This window comes from Vitis riparia, unplaced genomic scaffold (genome assembly GCF_004353265.1).
Source record: "Vitis riparia cultivar Riparia Gloire de Montpellier isolate 1030 unplaced genomic scaffold, EGFV_Vit.rip_1.0 scaffold739_pilon_pilon, whole genome shotgun sequence".
Taxonomy (NCBI): Eukaryota; Viridiplantae; Streptophyta; class Magnoliopsida; order Vitales; family Vitaceae; genus Vitis; species Vitis riparia.
The window spans coordinates 18,235-31,294 of record NW_023269761.1 but is presented as its reverse complement, the minus strand read 5'-3'; the positions used below and the strand labels follow the sequence as shown (position 1 = coordinate 31,294).

Genomic DNA, 13,060 nt, shown 5'->3' with positions numbered 1-13,060 from the left:
CCCACCCCCTTGGTTATTTTATTTTACTAACTGGTCTAAAAAAGCATCATAGTCAAATGGGTGGGCCTGGATTGAACCTAGGCCAGGGTTCGAATCCCCAAATTGCAAAGTAAATAATGATGCAGGGGCGTGCAATTTAGATGAAATATTACCCATATTGTATTATCATTATTCATATTGATCACTTTACATGTAGCACAAACATAAAATTTTCCCATAGCACAAATAGCATTAGATTTCTTTATTTTCCATTATCACCCAAGACACAAAAACAGGATATATGTATATCAAGCATTCAAAACATTCCTTTGATCTTTGATCTCTGGATAGGGTACTAACCTAAATCCATTTTTGATTTTGTTATTTTTATTGGCCCAGATTTTGTATTGTTTCCCCTGGATCTTTCGTTTTTTTTGTTTTTAAAGATTGTTTTTGGTGAAAATGGAACCGGAACCTCGCTCTGATACCAATTGTTAAATTTATATATTCTCCATTATCACCATACTCACATACAGGAAATATGTATATATACGAATTCATTCAAACATGCCTTTTGCTTTTGATTTTGGAACATACCCGAGTCCATTTTTCACTTTTGATGAGGATGTATGGATCTTCTAAGACTGTGGAGGGTACCACCTTTCCTCTAAATTCTCTCTGACGATGGGAGCGGGAGAGAACAGGTTTTTTTTGTTTCAAAATGTTGTCATTATTCAAGGAACAGACATTGACACTTAGATTTATACCCTCCTGCCTTAGGGACCATACCCTTTGGCTATTGGGCCTCACGAGTCTTAGGCCCATCATCTAAGGCCCGTGACGGCGCTGGGCTCTACACATAGGTGGCTCATACTCTTGATCAAATAGAAATCGTATATATATGGATAGCTAAATCCTGAACAATGGTTAATATAATGTAGGTCCATATTTATTCTATCATGACAGCCAATAATTGGCTCATAAGCTGATGAGTTGGTTCTCCTTCAAGCTTTCTACAGTATACTTTAGGCACCTCCAGCGCAGTGAAGTGAATACCCAAGCTTTTTGGATTTCTCCTGGGACACCTGGAAGGCTGGCACATAAGGTTTGTCATCTGCACACCTGCCATGAGTGACAAACACATGTGGGTTCATCTCAAAACTCAATAAGAACAAAGAAATAGCTCAGCCAGTCTTTTGATTATAAATTAAGAATGGAGAAAAACTGTTATGTCAATCTTAAGAAGCTCAACCAATATTTTTTTTTTATAGACAACAAGAACATGCAGTAAAGAGTGCCAAAAGAGGAGGGGGCACACCCTACAAATACCGAGAGAAGCTCAACCAGTATCCATGAAAGGTTTAAATAGCACATCCCAGTGTCCTTGGATGATCGGAATATGCTTCCTTATACCCACTTTTGTGGCAACATGGCTAGTGGAATAATGGGGTTGATGCTCAAGGACACAAGCCTTTTGTTTCCTGTGTCTTTTAATTATTAATATGAAGCAATTTTCGGTTTTGGGTCTTACTGGAGTATATAAATTTTGTTCAACATATTTTACCACTTCCATCAACTGATTCCATTCTTGGACCCTCATAATCCACTTGGACTAATTCCCTTTTCCTAAGTGTGATTGAGTTTCACTTTATTCTAACACAAATAGGAAACTTGAACTGGGAAACCTATAGGTGATACAGATAAAAGCCCCAAAACCCAGCAAATCATAGGTGCAATGAGGTTCATAACAATAAAATTAGCAGGAAAGCACCATTAGTTTATGATGTAGTTGCAAGTCTAGCAGTAAATACCATGAGTCAGAAACTGACAAAGTTCGTCTCCTTCAAGCTTTCAACTGTATCCTTCAGACTCACCTCTAGAGGAGTGAAGTGAATGACTAAACTCTTTGCTTTCTCTTGGGATACCCGGGAGGATGGTGCATAAGGTTTGTCGTCTGCGCATCTACAACCAAACACATGTGGATCCCATCTAAGAATTTTTTGCATGATACCAAGGCATAAATATTTAAGGGGAAACAAGATGGCAGGTACTCTTCAATGTATCCAATGGAACAATAAGAAGTAATATCGTGTTGATCTCACTTGCTTCTAATGATGGCACTAACGAGCATTAGCAATAACAAATAGAAACTTACCTTTCAGGTAGAGGTAATCCAGGGTAGAGCTTGCGCAAAATCTTCAGTATCTCAGAATTGTGTAAATCCCTCTCTACTAAGCAGTATCTTCCACTAGCTTCTGGGATCTCATATGCTTGAATGTGTGCATTGGCAACATCTCTAACATCAGTATCTCAGTATCAACCCACCAGGATGATATATTCGGAAATGTTTGAGCTCCTGCAACAAACAAATTTCAAATGCTTGCATTTGAAGAATTCAGTATCTTGATATAAAGTCTGCAATGTGCTTGTGGATATTTTGATGTTTTGTCATTCATTTTCTTGGATATTGTCAAGTGATTAAACTAATCACATTGGTTATGCAGTTTAAACCCGTCCAAACAAGGAGTACTATTAGTTAGCACAAGAAGAAACAAAACATATACTTATATTCAAGTAGAGAAATAAGAAACAAAACTTAGAACACATTTTGCTGAAGAGTACCATTTATGAGGTTCAAAACTTGCTCTGCACTTAGATTAAGAGTGGGCTGTAAGAGAGGACCAATCACCCATCCTGGATTTATCGTGACCATGTCAATCCCATTCTCCTTTGAAAACTTCCAAGCGGCCTCCTCAGCTAAGGTCTTTGAAAGCACATACCATTGCTATCAAAAACTCAAATAATGACATTTTGTTAGAAATGGTTTCAGTATGCAGTGCAACAACTAATCAATACAAAAACTTGCCAACAAGTTCAAAGGCTTGTGCACACAAAGCACATGTTTGAATCAAATTTGAGATGACAGAGGAGTTGATGGATACCCTCTCATACTTCTAGTACTACTACCAGTGAAAAACCGGTAAAATATTTCATAAAACATGCAAAAAAAAGATGGTATGTGATAAGAAATAAACTCAGATGCAAACCTTTGATTCCTTGCATATAACTGGATCTGAAAACCAACTCTCATCAATTAGCACCTCAGGAGTCAGAGGTTCTCCAGTGAATAAAACTGAAGCCAAAGACGATGTTACAACCACTCTTTTGACAAACGGAACTTTTGAACAGGACCTTAGGACATTGATGGTTCCCTTCAATGCAGGGTCAATCAATTCTGCCTGAACACGAAAAAGAAAAGAGAAATAGAAGTTAGCTCAATGTAAGTATAGAAATGGAAGTGGTGTAGGTTGAACCTGGGGGTTAATGGCTTCCAATGCAACAGGGGATGCAGTATGAAAAACACCATCACATCCATCAACTACAGAATCAAAAGACCCTTCTTCCAATAAGTCTGCTTTGAATAAATGAAGCCTTTCCTGAGCTCCATCGAGTGAAAGCAAGTGCTGTGTCTTCTTTGGATCATCTGTGGCATATATACATATAAATGTAAGCACAACCTGCAGTGAGTTAAATGGAAGCATATATAAGTGAAAATGCCCTCGGAGGTTGAGATAGAGAACTGACTTGGGTCTCGAACGGTTGCTTTGACAGTGTAACGGTGTTGGAGCAGGAGCTTCACCAGCCATGAAGCTATAAACCCAGAAGCTCCGGTCACGGACACCACCTTTCCTTCTCCACTCATCTCCCTTGACGTCTTACGAAACCTTCAAATCTATGTTATCCACTCGTACACTTGGTGTATATAGAGATAAAATACAGAGAGTGACATGTACTATTCGAATGCGTGTGCGAATTAAAATGCAGGCGTATGAGAATGAGTCAGCGTTTGGACCTCCTTGGTCACTGTCAGCTTCCCTCATCCCCTTGCTTTTATCCTTGGTTTTCATTCCACAAAGATGTCCATTCTCCTTTGACTTTCCATTTTTTTGTTTTTTTGGATCATCTGCTTTTCACCATGCAAGGATGGAAATTATACTTGCACCCAGATTTTTTTTTAAAAAAAAAACCCCATAATTGTTGCATTTTTTAAAGAACACCCACATATGAACAAAAAAAAATGCCTTAAGGGTAAGGTTTGACTGATAATTTTGTTTCTAAGTTTGCGGTTTGAAAACTACTTCACTACCATCGAGTCTTATATCAACATCATTCAAGTTTAAGGCACAAAATTTGAAACTTAAGTAAACAGGTCGGAGTTTAGAATTAGAATAAATGAATGAAATTTGAAACTTAAGCATTTTTAGTATATTATTTTTGTTAGTGAGAATTATTTTTTATAAAACATATTTATATTCAGCAGTAATTAACAAAAATTTGGGGTTTCAATCTTATTGTCTCTGATCATTTCAGTACTCTAAGAAACAAAATGACCAGAGATTGTATCAAACCCAACAGATAGTAAAACTTCAGTAAGCATAATTTTCCCTTGTTTTGGAATGGTAGAGCAGCCAATCACAGAATGAAGGTAATGGGCCATGCCACCTCACTGCATACATTTCCAAAGACAGAGCTCACCGTGTCCTTACATAGTTTGTTAGCTATCAACCTCTGCATAAGTTAATGACAAGTGAAAATCTTCCTCAGTTACTTCCCAAACAAAAAATCTAGTTTGGAAGGGGCCTAAGGTCTACGAATCTCCTTGGTGCCCATTTAGGATAGTTGATAGCTTTTGTTGTTGAGCAGAAGCGGAAATAGAAGTTGCTGCTTTTTATATGCTGTTGGCTTTCTTTTGGAGAACTTGTAGCATGTCTTGGGGATTGCTTACCATGAACATGTTAGAAGATATATGACTCCCAACACACTTAACAATGAAGTTACCAAGAAGACACCATTTTTTGTTTATGATTCATTTGCATGGCTATACCACGTGTCAGAAACTGACAAAGTTCTTCTCCCTCAAGCTTTCCACAATGTCCTTCAGGCTCACCTCCAGAGGAGTGAAGTCGATGCCCAAACTTTTAGTTTTCTCCTGGGACACCATATAGGTTGGTTCATAAGGCTTGTCGTCTGCACATCTGCCACAAATGAAACAGAAACACATTTTCTTAATCAATCAGTGAAACGACTGGTACTGAAGAAAAGAAAACTCTCAGGACATGGACCTGAAGCTTAATCCTATATGCAATGAAAAGTTAAAGAGCATAAAACACATCTCTTTGGGTAATTGAGAAGATCCCCAAGCAATGGGGATTAGTTCTGTTGTACTAGAAGAATGAAATATGGGTTTAACTAGACCTAAATGGCAAAAAGTATTCAGTGAATCTGAAGAAACTCCATTTGTGGATATGATGATAGAAGTTTGAAACAAGGAAAGGTTCTCATAGCTCACTAACAACTTCATTCAACAGGAAAACACATTTGTGGATATGATCAACCAAAACAGAAAAAATAATATAAATCAGAAAATTCCTGGACCCCGATCACTGAAGCACTTTTAGACCCTTAGCACTTCGATATCATATTAAGAATTGGATGCAATTCATAAGAAGGCGATATGTTGAAATAGCATAGACATGCCATTATGATCACCGTGAATGGAGAAAGGCTACGCATACATGTGAAATATTTCAAACATACAATAGTATTTAAAGTAAGACACAGTGGTCCAGCCATGGCCCAAGTAAATGCATGCTACAACCTACTGGATTCACAGGCACATCATAGAGGATAACACAGACCGACAAGGTAGGCTAATTTGCAGCTTCCCAGCTCATTCAGATGGAGAGGATTCACCTCTCCAAAGTTTGATTCTCAAGGCAATGCCTTTTGTGAAAATCTCAATAATTTGTTGATGGTGTTGTTTCAGTCTTATTAGAACAACTGTTTCTTAGTTTAGTCTATTGTCAATTGGTGTTGTCTGTGCAACCAAATGATGGAATCAATGTATCACATATTCATCCAATGCAGGTTACTAGTTTTATTGTGTCTGTTGCCTTCCTGATGTAGTTGTATCCTTTTGTTTTTAATTTTTACATTTTAGTGCTACTTTCATACTACTACTTGCACCAGAGTTGTGCCCCTTTTTCTAGGTACTTCTTTACAGAATATGTATATATTAGCCTATCAAGAAATAAAAGAAAAAAACCCAAAATAAACAAAAAGAAGTAGCATTGCCTAAGCTGCAATATTGATTTCAAAGGGCACTAATGCAAACTAGAAATAACGCCCTGCAAATAATAAAACCTTACTTCTCAGGTAGGTTTAAAGCAGGGTAGAGCTTACGCAAAATCTTCATTGTCTCAGAACAGTGTAAAATGCTCCCTACTAAACAGTATCTGCCTCTAGCTGTTGGAAGCTCATATGCTTGAATATGTGCCATGGCAACATCTCTAACATCAACCCATCGATGTGTTTTATTGGGAAATGTATCTCCTGCCGCAAACAAATCTCAGAAGCTTACATCACAAGTATTACGTAAGTGTACTGAAAGTATCAGTTTCTTTTGCCTATTTAAGTTTAGCAGGCAATCTGCTCAATGATAATATGATGTTTTTCCATTTATTTATTTATAGTCATTGTCAACTGATCTTTTGGCACAATCTCAAAAGTATTACAGCTAGAAATTTTTGAAGCACACATTTTCGTCTTAGACTGTTTGTCTCAAACGGAAATGCTTAGAAAATGATGCAATCACACTTAGCAAATACACTTATATTTATCACTTTATGTAATGTTGGAAATTGCAAGTGAAAACATTATTTTGTACAAAATACCTTTCTTATCGAACGGTTCTAAAGCAGCACGACAAATTACTTTGGTTATTGCAAGCATTGAACTAAAGCAACTACCAACAAGTCTAATCCCAATTACTACGGTCTGGATCCATGAATCAGAGTACAACCATCAAGGCACAGGTTTATCATATGTCCAATGCTCAACCTATGGCAACGCCCTCATAATTGAAGCAAGATACAGGGGAGGTTAGTTGGAGGCAGAAGAGGTTGGCTAGTAAGGAAACAAACCATATTGGCTATACAGTTAAGGTAGTATTGATTATTGTAAGAGTTGTCAATAAAGTAACATGATATTGCCCTATAAAGCCACTAGAAATGATTCTAAATGTTTAAAGAATGTTAAGATCTGCAATGGAGTTGGATGCGGGGAACCCCCACTTTATGCTAATTATGTTGAGCTGCAGTAATATTTAGATGGGGTAGATCAAAAGGATTAATGGGTTATTTAAGAAGTTCTTGCCCTTGGCTTGAACTTGCATGCAAATATACCTCAAGTTCAGGATAGTAATTGCATACGCATGCTTTCAGTCCTTTCATAGTCCAAGGGTCCTTCCAAACCAGTCTGACTTAGGAGGCCAAAACGAAACATATCTTCATCTAATCTCATATGCAAATCTCCCAAATGAGTATCTTGGTGATACAACTATAATGACCAGAAGAGAGAACAATTTTTTAATGTTAGAAGATTAGTCAGCATATATCAAAATGCATATGTAGTCCTTTTATGTGGAACTGTGGAACTCTTGTGACGGTTTATTGATAAGTTTTGATTTAAACTTCTGAGTTTCCATTTGCAGGGCTGTTGGATAGAGTTGACTCAATATTGAAGTGAAGCATGTATTGCTACTGGAGTAGAAAAATAAACATAAAAAAGAGATCATTCTCATCAATTGTAGAAGAGTACCTTTTAGTAGCTTCAGAACTTCCTCCACACTTAGATTAAAAGTAGGCTGTAAGAGAGGGCCAATCACCCACCCTGGATTTATTGTAACCATGTCAATCCCATTCTCTTTTGCAAACTTCCAAGCAGCCACCTTAGCTAATGTCTTTGAAAGCATATACCATAGCTAGTAGAAACCAACATGTTTGAAAATATATAGTGAGAAGCATTTCTAGTAGATAATGGAACATAGAGAACAAAAAATGAACTTATGAACCCAAGCAAAATCAATAGGAGGTTGTGCAGGCATACACACTCACATTAAAACTAATTAGATATGTCACAACTGTTTTGTCAACCCATGTTTCTGAGCCCATCATGTATAATGGACTGTAAGACAATCAGAGATTAACATCCATTTCATTCATATAATATCCAAATTAGAGTTCTCATTTAATTTCTTGTTTGAGGAATGCGACTTTATGGATCAGACAGCTACCAACACCGTATTAGTGAAATATTAGACATACATGGAAGGATTATTTAATCTAATGGCAGGCTTAGCAAAATAAAGGGATAATCTTCCCATTCCCATCGTGTTATTTAACCCTAAGCTAGCTAGCAGAAGTGTAAAAAACAAGAGGGCATGACAAATTGGCAGCTACTTCTGCAGGGTAAAAGAAGTGAAGAGCCATGAAAATAAAACATTTTGTAAAGCCACAAACAAGAACATGCAAAAGAGATAGCATGTGGTGGGAAATCATCTCATTTAAGCAACCTTTGATTTCTTACAGAAAACTGGATCTGAAAACCAACTCTCATCAACTAGCACATCAGGGGTTAGAGGTTGCCCATTGAATACAACTGAAGCCATAGATGATGTTACAACTACTCTTTTGACAGATGGAACTTTTGCACAAGATCTTAGAATGTTCATTGTTCCTTTTAGTGCTGGGTCAATTAGCTGTGCCTGAAACACGGAGAAACAGATAAAACAAATCTCCACATAAGTAGTCCAATGAAGATAAGTTGATTAAAAGCTAATAATTATGTATAGAAGCAAACATAAGATCACATTATGGATCCTAAAGAAATTCTTAGCTTGTCTATGATCTATGTTTTTGTGTGATAATATTATGCAAACAATTATTTACAAGGAAGGAAGAGAAATCCTTCAAACAAGTAGAACATGATTCAATAGGGGGAAAAAAATAAAGGGAAAAAAATGAAGAGACAATGAACCCTCCAGCCTTAAAGATTAACCCCAGGTAGAAGTATATGATATGGCTCACTCAAACAAAGTTGGCATAGGACATGACTTCTCTCTAAATCAGCCTCTCATCTTCTTGATTTCCCGATCTAGACTTTCAAGAAATGATCAGCCAATGTCTCTAAAAAGATCCACTATCCTCCACAAGTAGTGGTTTTATCTCCCTGTCCCTCTTTGACCCAGTGACATGCAAGAGAGAACCATTGCTCAATTCTTCTTCCCCATAAGATCATAAACACCCAACTCTTTCACCAGATTTACGTCCCTTCTAATAGTTTCACGACCTCTGCATCACATCAATAGCAAACCCCATCACAAATGACATTAAAAAGCCCTAATAATCACACATCTATGGAACTGTAAAAGGCTGGAAATTTCCATTTGTCTCGAGTTTGCTAGGTAATATCAACCAAACTTGAGCTTTAGGCTACCATGAGGCTAAAGAGCCCACTACATTTTCGACATCTAAGTAGACTATCTAGTGGAAGACTTAGTTCACCTTTTGACACTAACTTATCATGTATCATTTGCTTCTATTTCTTCTAGATAAGTTTGAATATCCGTACATATGTATTTTCTATCTAGCATCAGCCTATCTCAGGCCTTAGGGTCCTCTATTTTCAACCGGTTGAAATATCTTATCACTTTTTCTTTTGCAATAAAGGCATAGAAGGTCCACAATAAAGTAGCATTCTTGAACAGGTCATAGGAGAAAGGAGCCACTGAAAAACCGAAAGGAGATTCTGAGTCTTCCAAAGAGGTACAAGCCTAATCCCTCATGGAAAGAACAGAGACATAGTAAAATGAATTTTGCCTCTGTTTCTCTTTTCATTTTCATATTTTCATTCATAACTTGAGCCTTGATTTGGCACAAACACACACCTATAAAGTTTTGTCTATTGAAGGGCCATCCACAATTGCTCTGATGGCCAAAACATCACAAACAACAGCATGCCACATTCTGAAATGAAAAGATGCTGCCTGACTTCACCAGAAAAGCAAGGCAGGTGAATAACTAAAAACTGGTGCCCACACTGTGATTGTTGGCATGCTGCTAATTCCAATGATTGAGGTGGAGCTGAATTTGATCATATAGAATCTGGTATCTTAATTGTATAGCATGTTGTGTCCGGAAACTGAAAACCACTCTCCAACAGGAAAGGCATATTGATCTCCGATCTAAAAAAGAATGTATATACATTAAAGGGAACCTAAAGAACTCTACAGTGACAAGAATTCAAAGAGTTGTGAGATAATAGACATTAGCACACAAGTCAATGAAAGACTGTCTCATGTTCTCAAGTATCCAAGTATTTCTCTGAAGTCGAATAATCCATTAGCCAGCTAAGTTAGTCTCTCTGCACAGTGTTCTCCCTGTAGGACTCCTCCCACCTCCCAAACCCTTGAAGAATCCCAACTACAGAAAACAATATCTACCATTACATCAGCACAAGATTTCCCTTCGTAACTGAGAGAACTTCAAAATCTAGGCTCCCTTGTGTAATATGAAATCAGGTTGATGAGATACATTATGATCCTTTCATCATGTTGATAAGCTATGTTAAGGAGAGTAAAGTGATGAAGGTGTCCGAAAGCAAGTGTTGGTTCGTGATTGAATCGAAATCCTTTGAGATTTCTATTGATCAAGTAGGAGGGAGGCTAGTGGGTACAATCACAAAGAGAGGAAAAGGCTTTGTGGAGTGGAATAAATTTGGCGTAAAAAGTTTGTCCCAGTTACTGGAAGGGGTAGAGGAATTCTGCAACAATGCCAATAGGAAGAAGGACTCTAAGACATGGTTAGAAGGAGGAAGAAGTTTTTGTTTGGCACAAAGGAGGAATACAGTAGGACGCTTTTTAATTTGCTCGGTCCGCTCTACGGAAGGAAGAAGGTTTTCCCTTGTGTTTCCTAAAGGAAGTGGGATGGTGGGAGGTTAGGTCCTGCTGGCCAATATACTCAAAAGTCTTGGGATTGTGTCCCCTACCGTTAATCCTGAAGTTCCTGATGTGGTCATCTCCACTCAAGGTTTGACTAATAGGACTATTAGAGGTTTGTCGTATGTTGAAGCAACTAAGCTTGGTCGCAAGGGAATAGAAGAGAAAGTGTGGCTCCAGATTGGGGGGATAAATTCCTTCAGCAAACTACAGGATTTAAGACACTATCTTGTGGAGAAATGGGGAGAGGAGAAGCCCATTTCACTGTCTTCCCTAAGAATTTGGGCCAAGGACTTTTGGAGATTGAAGGAGGAGACTCACCTTGCTTTTCTAGGAAAGTCTCTCATTCTTTTCAAGTTTGAACTATGTTCGAAGGCGGAACGGATTCTCTTAGAAGGACCTTGTTTTTACAGGAGGAAAAGACTTTGGCTAGATAAATGGGTCCCTGAGGCTGGCTGTGTTAGAGAAGGTGCGGAGGTGGGAGAAGTGTGGGTAAGACTGTTAGGCCTTCCCCTCTTTCTCTGGGACAATGATTTTTTCAAACAGTTTGGCGATGCCTGTGGGAGTTTTGCAGCGGTTGATAAAGACATTGTTGGGTCTCGGAATTTAAACTAGGTGAGGATTTTGGTGAGAATAAATGGTGGGAGCACTCCCAGTAGCTTGCAGGTTGTGGTGCAAGAGCGTTGTTTTTCCATTCCTCTATGATAGGAAATGTCCCCTAGGGTATCGGTAGTGGAACCATGTAGAGGTGGCCATAAGCTGAAGGTTGGGGATGACTTAGAGTGTGATTAACGCGCGAGGGCGAGAGTAGAATTGGTCTTTTTCTCAAAAGAAAAATGTATAGATTGCGTGTCACAATTGGAGCAGAGGAAAGGAGCTGGTGATGTGATGCAGCCCAGGTCTTCGGTTTCTGCACCGCAGAAGGATGGCTCTGAGTCTCTGATTGAAGAGAAGAGTTGGGTTTTCCCTCGGGTGGTGAAAAGGCCCAACAGCGAGGGACTGGTCCAAGTGTGAAGGAGAGATCTTTAGGGACTTTTGTCCAGAAGAAGAATTTGGGCCAAGTCATTAGGATAGGCCCAAATCCAGAAACAAGGCTTGAGCTGAGTTGCTTGATTAAAGCCCATGGGGCCTTAGTGGGCTTTGAGGGCTCTTTTAGGAGGTTAGAAGGATCAGCCCAAAACATTCCCTATATTGAAAGGGTCTCGCAGAGAATGATCTTGGATGCAGTCACACCTCGCGAGCCCCAGTTTTTTGTGGAAGATGTCAAGTTCATTCTTGAGCAGGGAAATCCTCAGGTTTTTTACGCTTTGAGTTTAGACGTCATGAATGACGCGTTGTTGGAGGAGGCCACCAGCTTTACAGGTCAGATTCCATCAGTCTTGTCTCTCGGGGGGGGGGGGGGGGGGGGGGGGGGGGTCGAATTATTCTTCTACTCCTTATCCTTCTTCTTCGCCCTCCGGCGCAAAAGCCTTGGGTCCTTTGGTTTGTTGGGAGGACTCGAGAAGCTTTTTGATGGATGGGGATGTTGCGGAGTCAGGGCCTTTACTATTGTCTAGTTAGATGGCTCGGAGGTCCAGTGGTCTTCCCACCTTGGGCGTCTCGAAGACAACAAAAGCAAGGAAGGTGCAACCGAAGGCACTTTCTCATACGAGACTTTTGGAAGATTGCTTTCATTTAGTAGGTTCTTGGGGTTGCTGGTGGATGGCTTTGAAAATGAAATCCTGACTATGTTTCGAAGTTTAGAGTGTAGAAAAAGGGGCAAAATCTATGTGCAAGGAGGAAAAAAGAATTCCTTGATTAGATCAAGAGTCAAGAGAGAGCTACAAAAGTTAGAGTGCTCCATTAAGTATGGGTCCCCCTCGGATTCAGGAAAAATGAGCGGGAAATTCGTTGGGGAATGTTCAAGAAGTGTTGATGTTAATTAGAATTCTCTCTTGGAATGTCAGGGGAATAAATGATAAGGACAAAAGAAGGGTAGTGAAGGCCTTCTTAAGGATTCAAATGGCAGACCTAGTTTGTTTGCAGGAAACAAAATGCAAACTCATGTCGGATTCAGTAGTGAGAAGTTTGGGTTTTGGTAGATTCGTGAATTGGGGAAGTGTACACTCCAGAGGGCAAGCAAGGGGCATCTTAGTTTTCTGGGATAGTAGAGTGTTGGAACTTCTAGAGATGGAAACAGGGCAATATTCCGTATCATGTTGGTTCAAAAATTGCGATGACAATTTCATTTGGATTTTTACCGAT

The 13,060-nt window shown here is 38.9% G+C and overlaps 2 protein-coding genes across 2 annotated transcripts; both read right to left on the bottom strand.

The window, feature by feature from the left end:
• Positions 1-855: 855 nt before the first annotated feature.
• Positions 856-3,727, bottom strand: LOC117910427 (cinnamoyl-CoA reductase 1-like). The gene is given in 8 exon segments (XM_034824489.1): positions 856-1,101; positions 1,854-1,941; positions 2,135-2,295; positions 2,298-2,335; positions 2,602-2,764; positions 3,027-3,218; positions 3,294-3,463; positions 3,565-3,727. Coding segments are annotated over 8 exon segments (942 nt in total). The 5' UTR covers positions 3,683-3,727; the 3' UTR covers positions 856-1,089.
• A 730-nt stretch (positions 3,728-4,457) lies between these two features.
• LOC117910428 (cinnamoyl-CoA reductase 1-like) lies at positions 4,458-7,807 on the bottom strand. Its single transcript, XM_034824490.1, has 3 exons — positions 7,639-7,807; positions 6,189-6,372; positions 4,458-5,015 (listed from the first exon to the last, which is right to left on the bottom strand). The coding sequence occupies exons 1-3, from the start codon at positions 7,790-7,792 to the stop codon at positions 4,871-4,873; spliced, it is 483 nt and encodes a 160-aa protein (XP_034680381.1). The 5' UTR covers positions 7,793-7,807; the 3' UTR covers positions 4,458-4,870.
• Positions 7,808-13,060: the final 5,253 nt, after the last annotated feature.